General features: G+C 45.5%; 2 protein-coding genes across 7 annotated transcripts in view; one reads left to right on the top strand and one right to left on the bottom strand.

The window, feature by feature from the left end:
* TASOR2 (transcription activation suppressor family member 2) overlaps nucleotides 1-15,877 on the top strand; it is a 62,834-nt gene extending 46,957 nt beyond the window's left edge. For 4 of the 6 annotated variants that reach the window (XM_070381205.1, XM_070381204.1, XM_070381203.1 and 1 more), the window contains 9 exons: nucleotides 17-205; nucleotides 2,482-3,340; nucleotides 5,087-5,516; nucleotides 6,085-9,834; nucleotides 11,848-11,973; nucleotides 12,663-12,816; nucleotides 13,638-13,743; nucleotides 14,177-14,358; nucleotides 14,721-15,877. In XM_070381205.1, the coding sequence (XP_070237306.1) occupies nucleotides 17-205; nucleotides 2,482-3,340; nucleotides 5,087-5,516; nucleotides 6,085-9,834; nucleotides 11,848-11,973; nucleotides 12,663-12,816; nucleotides 13,638-13,743; nucleotides 14,177-14,358; nucleotides 14,721-14,839 (5,915 nt within the window). In that variant the 3' untranslated portion in view covers nucleotides 14,840-15,877. The remainder of the gene's footprint in view (nucleotides 1-16; nucleotides 206-2,481; nucleotides 3,341-5,086; nucleotides 5,517-6,084; nucleotides 9,835-11,847; nucleotides 11,974-12,662; nucleotides 12,817-13,637; nucleotides 13,744-14,176; nucleotides 14,359-14,720) is intronic. The other 2 variants (XM_070381207.1, XM_070381206.1) reach the window with 1 other exon arrangement.
* Nucleotides 15,878-17,420: 1,543 nt separating this feature from the next.
* GDI2 (GDP dissociation inhibitor 2) overlaps nucleotides 17,421-18,981 on the bottom strand; it is a 28,671-nt gene continuing 27,110 nt past the window's right edge. The window contains exons 9-11 of the mRNA XM_005900958.3: nucleotides 18,690-18,834; nucleotides 18,447-18,501; nucleotides 17,421-18,357 (exon numbers count right to left, since the gene is read on the bottom strand). Of these exons, the coding sequence (XP_005901020.2) occupies nucleotides 18,211-18,357; nucleotides 18,447-18,501; nucleotides 18,690-18,834 (347 nt within the window). The 3' untranslated portion in view covers nucleotides 17,421-18,210. The remainder of the gene's footprint in view (nucleotides 18,358-18,446; nucleotides 18,502-18,689; nucleotides 18,835-18,981) is intronic.

The raw sequence follows: 18,981 nt of genomic DNA, 5'->3' as shown, positions 1-18,981 counted from the left end.
CTTTTTTTTCTTTTAGTTTTCAAGTGCACCTCACTGCAGCAAAACCCATGCCCCCCACATTGGAGGCACGGAGTCTTAACCACTGGACCTATAGGGAAGTCCCTTTCCTCAGTTTGTTCAAAGTTGTTTATGACTGAAGATGTTCTGAAATCTCATCACTGTACAGCCTATAGAGAGTCTGCTTGTCACCCCAGGCGGTCACAAGGTAGTCTCCCCAGGGCTCCACGTCTCTCCCTTGCCGTTTCCCTGTGCCGGGCTCCCACACTCCGCACCTGGGGTCACTGCTGTGCGTCGCCTGTGCTCAGCTCAGTCACATGGAGGCGTTTTCTGGGGCTCTGATCTGCACTCATCTCTCCGTTCTTTCAGTTCCTTTTGGGCTTTTGAGAACATTAAAGAATTGCATTCATACTCTTCCAGTTATCTAGTGTGACTTGGTCCTGTCTTTCCAATTAGTTTGTAAACAGGATGAGCATAGACACATACGTAATGCATTGTATTCTTTGCCATGTCATTAGAATTCCTTGTGCTGAACTGGCCTCCAGATACTTGCAGGCTAGTCCATTAGTGGGAGGAGGTATATGATGTCATTGGCAGAAAATGCAAAGTTTTCACAATATGCATTCAGGAAAAGGCTGACTTATATTGCAAATGTCTGTATACATTGTGCAGCCATATTCCAAGTTAAAACTGTAAGATTACCACCTTTTAAATAATGTCTTAATTTTTCTTTTATGTCTTAATCTGCTTCATTTCTTTTACTTGAAATATTAGAGTTTAAGAAGGCTCAGTCATTTTGTTACTGAAACGAATAGTTTTCTGTCCTTTTTAAAGTTTTCAATATAGTTTTTATTTATTGAAATCTCTATTTTTATAATTCATTTGGCATGTTCTTATCTATATTTCTTAAAAGAGATAAACAGTATTGTATTTTTAATGAATTGAAAACCTCTAACAAGTCAGTACTTAAGTGATTTACTTGAAATGCTGCTGCTAAGTTGCTTCAGTCGTGTCCGACTCTGTGCGACCCCGTAGACAGCAGCCCACCAGGCTCCCCGGTCCCTGGGATTCTCCAGGCAAGAACACTGGAGTGGGTTGCCATTTCCTTCTCCAGTGCATGAAAGGGAAAAGGGAAAGTGACATGACTCTTAGCGACCCCATGGACTACAGCCTTCCGTCCATGGGATTTTCCAGGCAAGAGTACTGGAGTGGTTGCCAGTGCCTTCTCCGTTACCTGAAATGACACATATTTATTAAAATGAACTCTTTCGCTTGATTCTATCCAGAATGACACTCGGTGTAGGAGCCATGGTATTAAAGGGTAGAATGAACTGTCAGCACATACATCGATCCTAAAATGGATTTCGTGTTTCCAGTACACCCAGGGAGTTCATGAGACAGCTCTCTGGGTCACTTTCTCCCACCTCACTCCCTTGGAGCTTTATATGTTAAATAAAAACTGGGCAGTGCTTGATTAATTCCACCCTCCTCACCATACACACACTCTCATCTTTTTGTTTGATGACCTCATAAGCCAGAGTTTCCGCTATAAATGTATTGTCACTGGCCTTTGGAGACAGGTTGGTAATTCATGTCAGACCTGCTATTTCTAGTTATAAAGAGGGGCACAGTTGGCTTTTCTGTCCATCTAGCCACCTGCTACAGGGACTCACTGCCTGGTACTGTTGTGAGCTTTGTCCTTTGTGGTAACCACTTTTAAGAACGCTGAGAAGGCAAGTAAACCACCTGAGCGTGTGTTTTCTGACCAAAGGCACATGGGGAGAGTTGACTACCTGCTGAAAGAATTATCAGTAGATGAGGAGATTTGCTTTTTTGCAGAGTAGAGGGGAAATGTTTTCAATGTAAAAACTGAAGTTTTAAAACTTGAAGTTAATTGGTCATTCAGAATATTCTTAAAACAGTTCTCATGTTTTATTCTTATCATAACATTATATTTAAACATCAGTATGGTTAAAATCGTCTCTGTTTTGAACTTAGGTGATTTTTGTAGTAACTTGTAAAATAATTTCTAAGGAAGTATATTAACATTCTATAATATACACTTTAAACTTAGAAACTCTTAGATTCTCACTAGACTGTAAGCCCTCTGAAGGCAGAAGTCTTGTTTTCTTGTTTTGAGGGTGGTTGGTTTTTTATTTTTTTGTCTTTGTCTTATTTCTCTAGCTGAGCAATATGCCTTGTGTGTAGATCAGTACATGCAGTTTCAAAGGGTGATTTTTTTTTAAATTAATATGCATACTCCTTAGGACTGGTTCTTCTGGTAAACACATTATAAAGCCTCAGGGAACTGGACAAGACCTCAGTCTGATAATAAAAACTTAATACAAACTTTGCAACATACCAAGAGGTTTTTCTTAAATACATCCCCTTAACTGTTGACTTTCATTGAGCCATCGTAATACAACAAAGAATTAGTTCTATGGAAATCAAATGTTATATATCTTTTTTTCTTTTACACTGAAGCCAAAGGAGAAACTGCTTTACAGCTTCAATCAGAAATTTCCAGTGGTCAAGATGTTATTAGCATAAATACAGCCCAACCAGAACATGTCACGGTGGCCCCAAAAGCCCCGACTGAAACCTCCGTTGTCGGCTGTGACTCCCAGGCCCTTAACATGCTGGCCGACCTGGCTCTGAGTGCTGCTACCTCTAGCACGACATCCCCCGAGCCCAGAAACCTCTCCGGGTCCCTGGAGCCGCCGCAAAACAGTGTTCTGCTTTCTAAAGAACAGCCTTTGCGTGGGACATCAGACCACGAATACCACAGAGGAGTTAAAAGTCAGAAAGGTGGGCCGTCACCCAAGCCGTCCTCTGACCAGAGTAGGCTGTCGTCAGACCCCACAGTCAGCCCAGAGGAAGAGAGCGTGGGTCCTGGCAGTTGGGCGCCTGCAGAAGCCCAGCCAGCACTTCCCAAGGAGATCCACGAGAGTTCCGATGCAAGCCAGAGCTCTTTCGTGGCTGCGGAGCATTCCTACGCCCTGCTCCTCGCAGAACATTCAAAGAGGGGGAGCCCAGCCCTGGCCTTTGCCAAGACCAGCACCAAAGGCTCTGACATGGGGACCCCTGTGGGGAAGGTAATACCCTTCCTGCGCACGAAGATGAAGTCCCCGCTACAGAAGCTCTCCATGGCCCTGGCCTTCAGGCACAGGGGCAGGTTGCTGCCCACTGGCACGCAGGACTTCCGCTGCTCCTCACACACCGTATTCTGCTGTGACGGCTCCTTTAAGGTCACGTTCACATGTGAAGCAGATTACTCTTTCAGCTTAGACAGCAAGTACACCAACAACCCTCTGGAGAAGACTGTGGTCAGAGCACTGCATGGGTGAGTAGGGGCGACATTGGGTAGATACCTCGATGTAGGGAGAACGGATACTGTGCTCATTCTGAGGAGGGAGAAAGAAGGGTGTAAAATCCAGTAAATGGGGAGTAACACTGAGCAGTGGATCATTGAGATGCTCCTTCATGAGTCTTTCTGGTCCTTGAATTGTAATCTGTAAATAAGATCTTGGTGGAAAATAGTGAGGTAAAGGAATAATGCTTTGCAGACTGAATCCCAGAAGAAACATTTAAAGAATTACCTGGGGACTTCCCTGGTGGTCCAGTGGCTGAGATTCCTCCTTCCCCAAGCAGGATTAGGATTAGGTTCAATCCCTAGTCAGGGAACTAGATCCCATGTGCTTCAACTAAGACCCAGTGCAGCCACATAAGTAAATAATTTAAAAAACAAAACTTGTAGCTTGTCAAGTTGGTAACATTGCTGTGAGTGAGCATGTTTACATGGGGTTTTTCTAGAAATTTCCTTAGGGATCAAGGCAGAATAGCGGAGAGCTAAGAGCACTGGCTTTGGAGCATGGACCAGCCTCGGTGTTGAGTCAAGGCTCCCCCAGCTCTCAGAACAGCACTTCTGGCCCTTCCTGATACTCAACCTGGGAGCTCACTGAACTGTGGGTTCTGACTCTGTTTGGGGTAGGGCCTGAGAGTCTACATTTCTCACCAGTGTCCAGATGACACCTGCGAAGGGTGACAGTCTGTGGGCAATGTTTTTAACATGAGTTTAATAATAGCCATGTATGAGGGTTTGCATGGTGACAGGCTGGTATTGAACAGTGACTATCACTGTTAGCAGTGAGCATTGGCCTGTGACCTTAGCACCTAGCAGGGGGATGATGCTTGTGCGAGGCCCTGAATTCCTTCGGACTCCTCTCGCTCCAGGACCAGCTCACACCTAAGAGCCTGCATTTGCTCAGGAGGGTCACTTCCTTCCCCTGAACCCTGCTTCACTGAAGCCCCACTCTGTAACCCCTCTGACTCACTGCACTCGCTCTGCTGTTCTTTGGCCTGGCACATGGCCAGAAGTGTGTTCTGTCTCCCTTCTGGTTTCAGGAGAGTCTTCAAAGCTTGGATCTGAAAACAGTGCAGTTCTGTTGAACTGCCTGACTACTTTAATCTTCAGACTTCCCAACTGTTAGACATGTAGAATTAGAAAAGAAATGAGTTGGCCAGACTTCCCAGAAGCCAAGAGATGAGGATTTGGGAAGTCACTGAAGCCATTATTCACATAAGGTATCTGTTTTGTCCCAGGAGAGCTTGCATTGAATTTGGGGAGAGCCCCAGGCTCAGAACGGAAAGGCCTATGTTCTGATCATGGTTCTTGCATTCACAGAGTTTGTGTTTGGAAAGAAGTCACTTAAAACTCTGATTTCCAGCTCCTTGCTCTGTCTCTGTAAAAAGAAGGGATGAGATGCATTGTAATTATTTGTTAATTAACTTCATTTTTGTCTTATTTTTATTTCATGCTCATGTAATTTTTGGAGAAGGCCATGGCAATCCACTCCAATACTCTTGCCTGGAAAATCCCATGGGCGGAGGATCCTGGTAGGCTGCCATCTATGGGGTCGCAGAGAGTGGACCACGACTGAAGCAACTTAGCAGCAGCAGCATGTAATTTTAAAAGAAAACTGAACATAAAAACTAAGGTTAATGATGAAGGCACTTGCTTTATGATATGACAGTCATCTAAAAGAGTCATCTTCAACTATTTTCATTTGTTCCTTCTTTAAACCCTCAGGCCCTGGAATACTGATTTACCAGATAATGTGGAAGAGGTGAAGCTTCTGCTGCATATGTGGGTGGCTCTGTTTTATAGCAGACAGAACAAAGTTGTGCGGTCATCCCGGAAAGTCGTTGAACACAGCAACCCAGCAAAATACGTGTCCATAAATAGCACACTAGAGTCATTTGAGTTTGGTGAAATCGAGGAGCCCTCCAGAGTAGAGAGGTTCTCCGTAGACCCTCTGGTGGAGGCCAGTGAGGCTCCCAGAGGCCATGCAGCTGAGGTGTCCTGCCCTGACGCTGACCCCCTGCGTCCTTTCACAAAGCCGTCTCCTGTGAGAGGCCTGGAGCTCTGGGTGCAGAATGAACAGAAAGAAATGTTTGCAACAGTGGGTCACCAGGAAAGCCCAGAAAGCCAGAATTTCATCTGTTCTTATAATAATGAGGTCAGTAAAGCTGAATACCAAAAATGCTGGTATTACTTTTGAAGAAATTTTTTTGTACATAAAATCACTTTCAAAACAAGGCACTGATTTCTTTTAGGAAAGTGGATTCTCTGTGTACAGGATTATAATGCCAGAAACTTAAGTTTTCAAACTCCACGTTGTCTGCTGTTGGAGCTTATCTACCATCCTGATTGAAGAAATGAAAATAAGAAAAGAATCGTAAGGGTCAGATGATCTAGGAGCCAGCCATAATTATGTAGCTTTTTAGTAGAGTGATTTGGGGCCAATTACTTATTCTCTCTGAGCTGAATAATACTTACTGTGTCTTACCTAGAATAGTGTTTATTGGAGCTTTTGTGTGTGTATTTTAAAAAAATCTCTCTCTCGGGTGTATTTTAAGCCTATGTAAGAAGAGGGATTTGCTTGGTCTCTGCCCTGTGAAGATTCAAAAGGACAGAGCTAGCTAAAATCGTTCTTTGTCTGTTCTTCCCATGTGTAAATTTTTTAAAAATTATGTATTTTAGACTCTCGGTTTTTTTATTTATTTATTTTGCTTTAATCATTTCAGATAATTAGGGGGAAAGCTGAACAAGAGTCATCAGGTAAACTGGAGACTTCCAATCTTGTGCTTCCTTGCATTGGAAACACTCAAGCTAATGGACCTTCTATTCCTGGTGAAGATGAAACCTTTGAGCCTCTTGATAACACACAAGTGACCTCTTATAATGATACTGCCCCACAAACCACATTTGCCAAGACTTATGATGAGATCAACAGTCCATCAATGATTTGTCAGAAGTCTGTGTATAGCACCCTTGAGAGCAAAGTTGATGTTTTTCATGCACAAAGGGAAACAGAAGCAGATGCTCTGCAGGGCCTTACCCAGTGTAGCAGCCCCATAAACAAAGAATGTCAGCCATTGTTGGAGGGGAAGGGTGATATGGGGTATGTGATGATTAATCTGGAACCAGTTACACTCACTTTGGAAAAAAGTGCCTACATGCCAGTACAGACAGAAGCTGTCAACAGAGCTGACAAACCAACAGCCTTTAACGTGGAGTTGACTAAACAGGTGTCACCTGCTGCAAGCCTTAGACATCCTGTGTCCACATTTGAAAAGTCACAGATGCAGGGCCTTGGGGAAAACCCCTCACTGGCGGTGTCAGGACCAAAGGGCACTCAGTACCTCCATGCCTCCTCAGTGCGTAGAGAGACACTTGCTGAAGAAACATGTTCCTTACAGAAGGGACAGGCTGTGGCAGGCTCACCTTCACCATCTGATAATCCCATGGTAATGGAAGCATTACCATTGGCTAAAAGTCCAAATTACTTGTTACCCAGAGAAGAAATGAAACTCTCTCAAGAATTCCTTCTCCCAACACAGAATCTCTTGAGCATCTCTTCAGAAGAAATAATAGAGCCGTCCCAGGTTGAAGTGGTTCCATCGTCAGCCTCTGCCCCCTTGGGAAAAAAGGATTCCCTTAACTGCATCACATCACTAAGGAATACTCTGTGTGGCTCTTCAGAACTAAAGAAGGACAAGAGTGGTCTGAACAGTGAAAATATTAGTATTCAATCATTTAATTCCACATTTACCAAAGAAGCAGGCCTGTCTGTGAATGGAGAGGAGGTCAGCCTCAAGGTATCAGAGGAGGATTCCAACCTTGACCTCACTCTCACCCTATCACCACCCACGAGTCCTAGGGAAGAAGCGCCCACTGGTGAAGTGGAGCAACTGCGGGAGGCCCCGCTACCCTGCATAGACCTTCAGGAGATGGCAGAGGAAATACTCGTGCCTGAAGAGGTTCCTTTCATAGAAAACAGAGATGTGAACTCTGCTGCTAACACGTCTGTGAAACCAGCAGAAAACAAAGAGGGAAAAGGTGATCATTTACAGACAGTGGCTTTCATACTTTCTAAAGAAACGTGTACCCTGGAGGTTGCGGAGGAAGTACACCTTGCCTCTGACTTCCCATTTGGTTCCTTGATTGAAGAAGTGTCACCAGCTTCCAGCCCTGACCCCCAGGCACCAGTGGAAGAAGCACCACCAGCTCAGGCCACATCTCCATGTGGTCTGAAACAGTGTGACGCGCTTGGTGAGAAAAGCACCAGCCTCTCCAAGGTCGAGTCAGGAGATTTGGCCATAACAGAAAAGGAAAGTTCTCTTGTTACTGCCACCCATCCAGTGGAACAGGATAACTCAGCTCAGGTACAGCAGATGCAGCTTTCTGCTGAAACACCTCTACAATTACAGAACCGCGCAGAAAGAAAAGGTAGATTCTTAATCCTTCCTGGTGACGTCACTCAGGAAACTGGCCAGAGTAAATGTGGGAAGGGCTTCTCCCTCTCAGGAAAGGGGCCAGACTGCGATGGCACGGTAACCCAGCCTGCCTGCACTGTCATGTACGGAGGTTCTCTTGAAAACCTGGTATCGTCAGGATACCCACTGCAGCCCATGGGTGTGGAGACCTGCAGCCCCCACCCACATCATCGTGTCCTGGAGACCAGTGAGCCCTTCAGTCCTGCAGAGATCCCTGAAAACAAGTCTGCTGACATGTTTGTTTCTACAGCCACACCAGGTGCTGTGGTGACCAGCACTCAGAGCCTTCCTGAAGATGTTTTGAGCAGTGATGTGAAAACACACGAATGCTGTTACATCCTGGTTAAGTCCTTGCGCTCTGACCCAGTTGCTGGAGCTGAGGGTGTGCAGACCCACAGGCAACCAGAGCTCCCCAAGCCTGCACTCCCCTCGGGCGGGGCTACCGCAGCCCACAGCACAGGCCCCAGCAACACGGGGACAGGGTTCCCGACACAGGAAGTCCCGGTTGTCAGGATGACCCATCTGCTCGACAGTGAGGATAGTGGAGCCGAGTTACAGGGAAGAGCCGTGGATCCAGGAGGTGCCAGCCCCCAGGTGCTCACCAGCTCCCCACAAGGCAGACAGGAGCCAGCCTGTCTGCTGCAGGAAGGGTCGCCGTGTGCAGTATGGGATCTGCTCCGTGGTGGACTTCTCCCTACGTACCTGCAGGCTGATGCTCACCCAGGTACTGCAGCCCATGGCGAGAGTGCCAGTCCAGAGCCCAATGCGTCCTTTGCTCCCCGATCTGGTGCACCTCCCATTGGTGGGGTCTCTGAAGAGCAGCTGCAACGTGTGAGTGTGGGCGAGGCAGGCACAGGCGGAGGCATGGGTGTGGGTGTGCTCTCTGACATCTACTATGAACCCCTGTCTGGAGACTCAGATCAGGACTCTGTGGGTGAGTATGGACACCCCAGATACAACACAGAAGAGTCCCGTGCTTCACAATATGGCCACACTGGGAAAAGAGAAGGTGCATCCAAAGACAGTCACGACTCTTTCCTGAGCCTGAACACCAGTGATCACCACAACTGGGGCTACGCGAGCCAGGCTCCAGGGCTGGAGACCAGCATTCCTCCCAGAAGTTGGCTGGGTGGACTGAAGAAGGAAGCTATGTGTGTGCCCTGTTACGTCCAAATCCGAGATGTCTGCGGGGTCCCCAGGAGCTACGCCAACTTCACCGTGACCAGAGAGCTCAGAGACACCCCAAGAAGCCTGCACGGCTTGAGGCAGCGCCCCAGGGGCATGGCCCCGTGTGGCTTGCTCAGCTCCTGGATGGACACCTGGCAGAGAACCGACGACCTCACCCAGAACACTTTAGACTTGGAGCACCTGCGTTTTGCACACAAACTGAAACAAATTGTGAAGATGGGAGCTGCTCAGCATTCTGCCCTCTTCCCCAGTGCCTTTCCAAAGGAGCCCCCATCCCAGGTCACCACCGGGGCTTTTCCTGGGACCCCAATGCCCACATGCCTGGGGCTGCCTCCCGCCTCCCGAAGCAGGAGTCCTCTTGTGGTGACAGTCGTGCATCAGATGCCCAACCATGTGGACCGCTCCTCCTCCTGGAAGAAGAGGTGTGGCCACGGTAGAAATCACCTCACAAACTCAGACCAGAATCAGACCGCCTCCTTCCACCTCCACAAGCTGAAATACAACAGTACATTGAAAGACTCGCGCAATGACATCGCTGTCATTCTCAGCGAGTATGCCGAGTTCAACAAGGTGATGCTGAGCAGCCGCCAGGTGGTCCAGGACACAGAACCGCCGTTGGCTTTGGGAGCGGCCATGCCCCGCGAGCTCTGTGTCTGCAGCCCACAGCCCACCTCCTACGAGGACCTGGTGGCCGACCTGTGCTCCAGCCTGCGCGTCAAGCTGGAGCGAGTGGTGAGGGAGGCGTGTTCCAGCAACTTCCTCTTCTACCTCATGGAGACTGAAGACAAGTCCTTCTTTGTCAGAACAAAGGTAAGGTGCCAGATTTTTCCTACAGTTTTTATTACTTTGATTGCAGGTCCAAGTTTTTTTTTTTTTTTTTTTTTATAATACAGCATTCTCAGCTTCAGAAAGAAGCCACAATGTGGTATATCTTCTCAGCTCAGTCTTTCCGTGTCCCTGAGGCCGCTACAGAGCAGGGCAAGGTCCTATGTGCCTGCCTCCTGGGGGTCCTTCCCGTGTTGCCCTGGTCACTGAGCAGCTCCGGACTTGAGGAGGCTCCCCAAAGAGTAGACAGTAGAGAGGGCCTCCCAGAGCATAGTGGTCACCATCGGGTCAAAGGATCACACAGCAGCACTGAGACGACCACCCTAGGCCCCTGGAAGGCGCTGAAAAGTGCTTCTGAAAGAGCAGCCGTGCTGTAGAGAGCATTTTCCGACCTCCACCGCCCGGAGGGTGGCTAAGTGAGGAAGAGCAGCCTCACGAAGCTCCCCAGGTGGCTGAGCCAGAGATGGTCTCTTGGGAGATGCTGATGGCTCCAATTTTGTATCATTTAAATATGATTTTTAAGTATTTATTTTTTCCAAATTTGTGAAATCTGTTCTGTGTAACTGGTATTTTTCCCGACCAAGGTTTCTTTTGCTGTCCATGGTTTTTGACAGATGGCTGCCAGATGTGGTCTCCTCCACCGCCATCATTGCTCCCATTTCACGCCATTTTGGGAAGCAGTTTTGTTGAAAACAATACAGCATGAAATGGCCTTCAGTCTTTTTTGGAAGTTGCTTCGCCTCCAAAAGTAATCTGGATTTAAAACACAATTTATTTGTAGATAACACACACATTTCAACAGTGACTATTGTTTCATGGTAATACTTTGTCAGATGAGCTCTATTTACAACAGAAAATAACAAATTGTGTGTTACTCAAGTGAGCAAGTGGACACCTTGTAAAATACATTGGAGAATAAAGTGCAATCAGGAGCAGTGTTTGTAGCTCAGAAAGCTCTCCTGAAAATTCGTCTGTCCAGGAGTGCCGATGGGGTGTCAAGCCCCGTTTACTCATGAAGTGATGAACGATATTAGATACTTAGATATTTTAGTGAGCTCTTTATTAAAAGGAATTTCGTCGGTAGGAGTATTTTTGAAAATACATCACCATACTTTTTTCATTTTAGATTTTTATTGGTGTATAGTTGATTTACCTGGAGGGAGGGCATGGCAACCCACTCCAGTTATCCTTGCCTGGAGAATCCCATGAACAAAGGAGCCTGGCATGCTACAGTTCATCGGGTCACAGAGTCAGACACAACTGAGTGACTTAGCACGTGGTTGATTTACAGTGTTGTATTAGCATCACCATACATTTTGAATGAAGAATTGAAAGTCAAAATTCAGGTTGACTTGAGATCCAAGGGGGATTGACCAAAGTAACCTTATTTTTATAAAAGAAATAACAAATGATGGACAGTGTTACTGGCAACCCTCCAGAATCCTCCATACCGGAACAGCATCAAAATCAGAGGACAAGGTTGAGGAACTTCTTGAACTGCACGAGCTTATCCTCCCAACAAAGCTTACTGCGGTGCCATTCTATGGGATACAGCCATGCCCCTCACCCCTGGTAACCAGGCCCAGTATAACCCCAGCACCTGCCACACCCCAGAGCCTACACTGTCCAACTTCTGCCAGCTTCTCCATCATGCGCCTTCACTAGTAATACTCAGAGCAGTGCACAGGCATCAGGGCTGGTCAAAGTCCTGGAAAAACTGACTGAGGCTGCAGTTTTAAAGTAAATATCTTCATCCCCAGCTGACTCCCTTCAGAGGGAGTATGTGTGTTTGATGTTTCCGAAGAATCAGCCTTTGATATGGACATAAAAGATTCATTATAAAGTGCTCATCTAGTAGTAAAGACAAACTGCCATTTATGTGCCTTATTAGGACATAATTTAGTAAATGTGCTTTCTTATATATCTTCTGTCAGCAGTTCTATAACAGTTCTGTGCAAGTATCCTTTCTTAAATAATAGCTATCTGTAAATCTTTCAGAATATCCTGAGGAAAGGAGGCCACACAGAAATCGAACCTCAGCATTTCTGTCAAGTATTTCAGAGAGAGAAAGGTGCACTCTTAGTCATCATCAGAAATGAAGATATAGCATCCCACCTGCATCAGGTAGGTTTGGAGATCACCTTCTTACAGAGATACGTATTCTGAGCATTTTTTATGTTGTTCTGAAATTAGCCTCATCACTGCCTTTTTATTTAGGGGAGAGGTTAAAACCCAATACCGTTGAATCTAAGTGGGAAGATAATGGGTTTGAGATACTGTGCTGCTGATACTAATGTTGTCATTTACCAAGGTATTGATCTGCAAATTATGTCTGTGAGTTAAGAATATCTTCACAGTAACTAAGGGAGAACGTCAATGAAAAGACACCGATTTTCCACCTGAAATATAAATCTGTACCTCTGGATATCTAACAGAAACAAGTCTTGCTTTAAAAGGACTTGTGAAAATTTTCTTAACTCTTTGTTACCATGGTTACCTATTAACTGAATAATTGTGCCAGGTCAAGCCCCTTTTGGGGACAAGCACAGTCTTGCATCAGGACGCTAACTGAACCCACAGCAGACTGCACTGAGCTGGAGACAGTGGTGAGCCTGCCACCTGATACACATCCCAAACCTCAGGAGTCCCAAACTCCATCCCCCACCTCTGGAGTTGAGAACACTGTGTAATTAACGGGTCAGTCGTCAGGGTTAAAGGTATTTCCAGCTGTTCTTGAGTCCAGACGCCCTTGGATAAAAGTGACAGAAGTGACCCCATGACCCCGTCTTCACTGGGAACCTCTTATGTTACAGATCCCTTCTCTGCTGAAGCTGAAGCACTTTCCCAGGGTCGTCTTTGCCGGAGTCGACAGCCCTGAAGACGTCCTCAATAACACCTACCAAGAGCTTTTTCGGACAGGAGGCTTTGTGGTATCAGATGACAAACTACTAGAGACTTTAACATTAGGTTGGTCTCTTATTTTCCTTTCTTATATAGTCAAATCAGTTTCTCCTTGCCCAGTGACCCAAATATTTCATCAAATAGAAATTATCAACTTACACATCAGTCACCATATACTGAGGGCTTAATTTCTGCCATATGCTGTGCTAAGCACTGTGCTCTTAACGTCTTTTGCACTAACCAGTCACCTCCCCCATCAGACCGCTCAGTAATGCAGCTAAACTATTCATACGCATTAGATTGTTATATTCAATTTCTCCCTTTGGCAAATCATCAGCTACATATTTGTTTAGAATCAGCCCTCTTTCCTCCATTTCTGTTGCCATATCAACACTCCCATCAGTACCAGAGAAATCTAAAAACCACTACTCAGTCAGCTCAGTTACCTGCTTGAACACTTGTATCTGCTTTCTCTCGGAGCAGTGACTGACACAGAAGGATGTCAGAGCACAGGGCAGTACTTTTATATAGTTGAAGTCTCTGCAGCTCCAATGCCTCATGAGAAATATGGATACCACTTCTGCACTGAATTTTAACTTTTATCATGAATGTTGCAAGTATTTATAGATTCTGTGTTAAGCCTGCTGCAGCAGGACCCACTTCTCCATGTCCATGGTCTATATGACTGCAGCGCTGCCTCTACTCACTCCTCCCCTGCGGGAGCATGAATGGGCAGGGCTGGGTTGAGAAGCCCGCCCTGCAAAAGAGGGGGCAGTGATGGTGCACACACAAGCACGGGGCCTTATTTCTCACAGGTGATCACTGGGCTTTGACGAGCCAGCAATCCTAAAACACATCTTCTCTTGTTAAACTTGTTCTATCCCTAGTTCAACTGAAGGAAATTGTCAAAATCCTAGAGAAACTAAATGAAAATGGAAGATGGAAGTGGTTGCTTCACTACAGGGAAAATAAAAAGCTAAAGGAAGATGTAAGGTAAGACCTTCATGGAAGGTGAGGCCTGGGGGGTGGTGGGGAACCCCCAAGTTCACCTTGAAGTGTTCCCTGAGTTCTAGATCAGCATTGGTCAAGTGCTGCCCCAAGGTTATGGACTTACATAAGATCTTGAGGGGAAATGGCTGAGCACGGAGGCTGGGGAAAGGTGTGTACTTAGGAGAGGAACCAAGGGAGCAGACCTGAGAGCCAGCACTGCCAGGGAGGGGCAGAGCCCTCACAGGGCTTCATTACCAGAGCACTTCAGAGGGGAGGTGAGGAAGGTTCAAGATCAGAAGTGGAGACCAGATTAAAGGGGAAGGAGTATAACTGACTGTAGTGAAGACAAAAAATCTAGGAATAAAACTGAAAATTAAGATACAGGAAAATAATACCTTTCACAAACTTAATCTAAATTTAATATTGTATTTTTCAGAGTGGATTCAATTGCACATAAAAAGAACTTAATATTGAAATCGTATCAGAGTGCAAACATCATTGAGCTGCTTCACTATCACCAGTGTGACTCTCGACCATCAACCAAAGCTGAGCATCTGAAATGTCTGGTGAACCTGCAGGTTCAGCACATCCACGCCAGGTTTGCTGTCTTCCTGACAGGTAATTCACACCCTTAGTGCTACCTGATTGTCATCAGCCAGGAAATGCCCTTCCAGGTGGAATCATTGGCAGCCTGCACACACACACAAGGCTGGGGCGAGTAGAGCAGATTTTATTTCCTTAGATAAAGGTCTGTTAAGTGAAACCATCCACGGTTTTAAACAAGACTTAAGGAATGAAGGCCCATCAGTGGTTTCAGCACCCCATCCTCAAGGCAGCTGACCCCAAAGTTTCCAGTCTTGTTCTTCATTTGACACAGGCTCCTTCTTCCCCTCATATGTAATGTAGTAATAAAAGGTGTATACACCAAAGCTGTATACAAATAATGAATTATTCACCAAAAGTTATTTTTCTTTTTACAGAAAAGCCTGTGGTCTCCAGAGAAGTCTTTGAAAATAGTGGCATCCTTGTGACAGATGTAAATGACTTTATTGAAAATATACAGAAAGTAGCAGCTCCATTTCGGGGTAGCTACTGGTAAGAACACTTCCCAAACACTCCCATATGAGATGGAATTGACAGGGGTAGATACCGACATCTGTGTCTACGAGAAACCAGTTGCTCAGCAACTGTTTTGTATGTTACACATCATGCTGTAAATTTAAAGCGTTTATTTAGGGGTGGAATTGCTGCTGGTTTGGCATACAGGGGACGTTCTCAAGTATCACTAATGAATAACTACTTTCTGAATGATAAACGTTTTCACTTGCAGACAGAAGACAATGTAGACTCCTGGATATTTTCCCCAGTAGGTATCATCCTACTTATGCAACAGTTCTTGGTTATTTTGTTTTAAAGACAGAATTATCAATTTTGTATTTATCCAGGTGGCTCAACTGCAGCTTACCTAGACATTGACGATGCCAACAATAAATTCGTATTTCCCCTTTTCTTTGAAAATCTTTGAAATCTCAAATCAGTGTTTTGCAACCTGGGGAAATGTTTTCCTTCATGTTTTACACATTGCTAGAATGACTTTGTTCACAGCAGCACTGCACTTTTTCATTAGCTTTGGACTGCAGTGTTCAATAGTATTTTCATTTTGAACAGAATGTTTTCAGAGCTATTAATTGACCTTAACATTAAAAATAAGAATTTTACAAGTATACTGAATTGTAGCAAAAAAATACACCTATTTTAACCAGTAGCTCTGTTTTTGCATGTTAGGGTCAAATATGCATCTGTAATGCATGTGACAGTCTGTTTTAAAGGTTTTACCACATAGACTCTTAAGTGTTATATTTCCTGTTATTCATGCTACACTACATGAAGTTAGTTTTTTCCTAAACGGTACAAATTTATGAACCATCATTTTTCACTTACTCAGTTTATGTAAATACTGCACTACAAAATCAGTCCTGAGGAAGAAATAATCATTTATTTATGTTAGAAATAATTTCTACAATAATCCTTAAAATTCAAAACCAAGCAAAAAACATTTGTACGATACATAGTATCTATTTGGAACAAAGATTTTTGTAACTAATTTCTTTTTTTTAATAAAGACAACTAAAAATCATTCAATTGCTTCTGCAATGACTTTATAGTAAAAATTAAATGTTAGGGAAGATTTATAGCAGTTTTAAATTTTTCAGGCCACTTAGAATAAACTGCTTCCAAAAAAAAAAATAATAAACTGCTTCCAGAGGAATGGTCCCACTTACCTCACTATAGCCTCACTCCTTTGGCCTTGTCCCCACAGACCTGCCTGGTGCTCCCCTATCCCAGGTGTAGCCGGCCAGAGCAACAGGATCCAGCAGGGGACAGCTTGGGACCGCCCCCCACCCCCAGGCCTGGCCTTCTTGGGGTCACGCTAGGCCTGTCCCTCAGGAAGTCATTTACCTGCTTCATATCCTGCCCGTACTGAACCCAACGTGCTAATAACTTCACTTGTTGTCTTCCTAGGAGGAGGAATACAGTTGAATTTTAACTGTCTTTACCCTAGCTCTTAGAAAACCAACCAGTTCATTTTCACCCCAGGGACAAGAATCTAGTAGGAGAACCATAACTGAATTAGGTACCCTGCATTAATCAGAAATCACTACAGAAAAGGAGAGCACATGGCCGACACACCTGCCACCTGCCCAGCATGGCACCTGCCCTGCACCTCCTCTGCTGAAGACGGAGAGCCGCCCGCAGGCGCCTGCCAGGCCATCTGTCCTGTGACTGAGGGCTGAGCCACACTGAGAGGGTGGGCACGCTAGGCTGAGCTCCGGTACAGACTCTGCCCTCGGCAACCCTGTACCCACTGGCCTGGCACCAACATATTACTGTTCAATAAATATGCTGAATGCATAACATGAAGACATGCTGGTGCTCTCTGTCTTATCACTAGGCCTGCAGGCACCTCTGCTGCATTAATAGTTCAGTGTGAATTACTGTGTGACGAGGGGGCAGCCTGTGGGAATTTGAGATAACTCTTTAGAAAGGGCAGAGGTTTCAACTGGGGTGATCGGGGATGTCATCCAGGGAGGTGCATACCATGTGCAGGACAAGCCCCCCAAAAGTGGGCAGTGTGAGCCTGAAAAACTGAGCTAAAGTAACCACCTGGTTAATCTAAGTTATTATTACCTAAATCCTTTAACAGAGCGGAGCACCTACCTTAGTCTATGTCCTTCAGACTCATCTGTAAGAATCAACACTCAGACCAAGAGAATAGTCACAATGTCCTCATTCCTCTGATGTAGTAACAGCATAAAGTGAGGCTCAAACTATCCAGGGGAAAGCGGGTACCATTGAAACTATGTGCAGCTACAATCTGAAATGGAAATATTAAAGCACCTACTCCACTTGGCAGGGTCCTCTACTCTCTCATCAAAGAGTCTGTTTCTAAACCACTACTTGGGATTCCTAGGAGGGTCTAATAAACATTGTGTCAGGACGTAATTCAGGGTGTACTCACAGTGCAGCCTGATGGCGGTGCTCCACCATCCATGGGGGTCTTCAGCGCTCATCCCCATGTCTGATTCCAGTTCTAGTGAAGGAGATGAGCAGCTTGTCAGGCCAGTGCAGTACTCACTAGCTCTGAGTTGTCAGGACACAAAAGACGGACAAGAGGGAGCTGGTTTCCAGAGTTTGGCTTTATTTGCAGTACAGAAATCATTTGGAGACATCACTGAAGCAGAGGTTCTGTCAAATCAATACTGTGCTGCAGCTTGGTCCGTTGAAGAAGCCACATCTGGGATACAGAAGAAGCTCCTACATTTACCTGCTTTATGATGGGTTTCTTTCCCCTCTGCGCTCATCAGTTTTAATAGGTTAAAACACCGCACACAGGCTTCCTCGAAAAGACTGTCCAAGTCTGGAGTTTGGTTAGAACTGGAGGCCCATGTAAACCAAGCTTGTGGCTGGGATGGGTGGGCACTGTCCTGACACATGACCGTGAACGGAAAGGGGTGGGGAGGAGTAAGGGACGCTGTCCCCGGCTACAGACATTCAGTTCTGAACCTCCTCACCGTCAAGAGGACAAGATGGCACGCAAGCTGCACTGACCCAGCTCTTGAACAGCGGAAGCTCATAACTGCAAAGGCTACACTGATTAAAAGATACAAATACTGTATCAAGTTCTCTGTATCAGTATCACAAGGTTTTAAAACTGATCCTTCACTAGAAAACACAAGCCAGTACTGGTTAAATTGAACAGAACGTGGGAACCTGCCAATTCGGAAGAGCCACTCCATGAAAACAAGTTAATACATGATATTAGAAAGGGGAGGAATATTTACTGGTACAGTGCTCTGCAATCTCTCAATTTTCATTACAAAAGCAGGCCTTACAATACTGATTTCATACAATATGCATCATTTGCCAAATTTTAAGTTTGTCCTAATTAGATGATAACATGTACTGCTGTTACTCTTCCCCATAGATGTCATTTTTCTTGCGCTTCATTTCCTCAAAGTCAAACTCGGATCCCATCATCCTCTTATAGATGTCCTTAATGTCATCACAGGTCGTCTCAAAGTGAGTTGTTGCATCATAGGTACGGGATATAAAGATCTGGAAATGAAGATCACAAAGACTTGAAACTTATCTGGTGACATCGCCCAATGAAGCCTGGTAATTACCCTTTTCAGATAGCCACTCACCTGGCTTTCTGTTCCCAAGTCTTTTGGTACAAGGAGGTCACTGATGCTAACGAATCTGGAGGAGAGAGAGAACTCAGTCAGCAAGGGAGCTGACATGCCCCTCACTGCTGGGCCTGATACTCAAATCCCAGGCAAGGAGGCTGGGAAGAGCCGATGGCTGTGCTCACTGTTCTCAAGGGTTCAGTTCACCAAGGAGTCAGTCAGTCCTGGGTATGAGCTGGCATAAACAAACCCAGCACTTACTTCTGCTCAATTGGTTCCAAAAGCTCCAGGGCTGGTCTGATTTCCTTCTCGGGCTCCTTGGTCTCCACCGTTGTGCTGGCAATGGCGATGTACTTGCCTTGTGCGGCCACATTGTGTGCAGAGGAGATCATGCAGACGTAGATATCTGGAAGCAAGCAAAGCCATTACTGCCAGGCCCTGTAGACACGGGGCCTAAGCGCGCACTTGGTTTCACCCCAACTTCAGGGAGCTATGAGTTAACATTACTTGGAACAGACTATCTTCTGAGACAAGTTCTATATGGAGGCAAATA

This window comes from Bos mutus, chromosome 13 (genome assembly GCF_027580195.1).
Source record: "Bos mutus isolate GX-2022 chromosome 13, NWIPB_WYAK_1.1, whole genome shotgun sequence".
NCBI classification, from domain to species: domain Eukaryota; kingdom Metazoa; phylum Chordata; class Mammalia; order Artiodactyla; family Bovidae; genus Bos; species Bos mutus.
The sequence above is the reverse complement of the archived record's forward strand: the minus strand, read 5'-3'. Positions and strand labels throughout refer to the sequence as shown.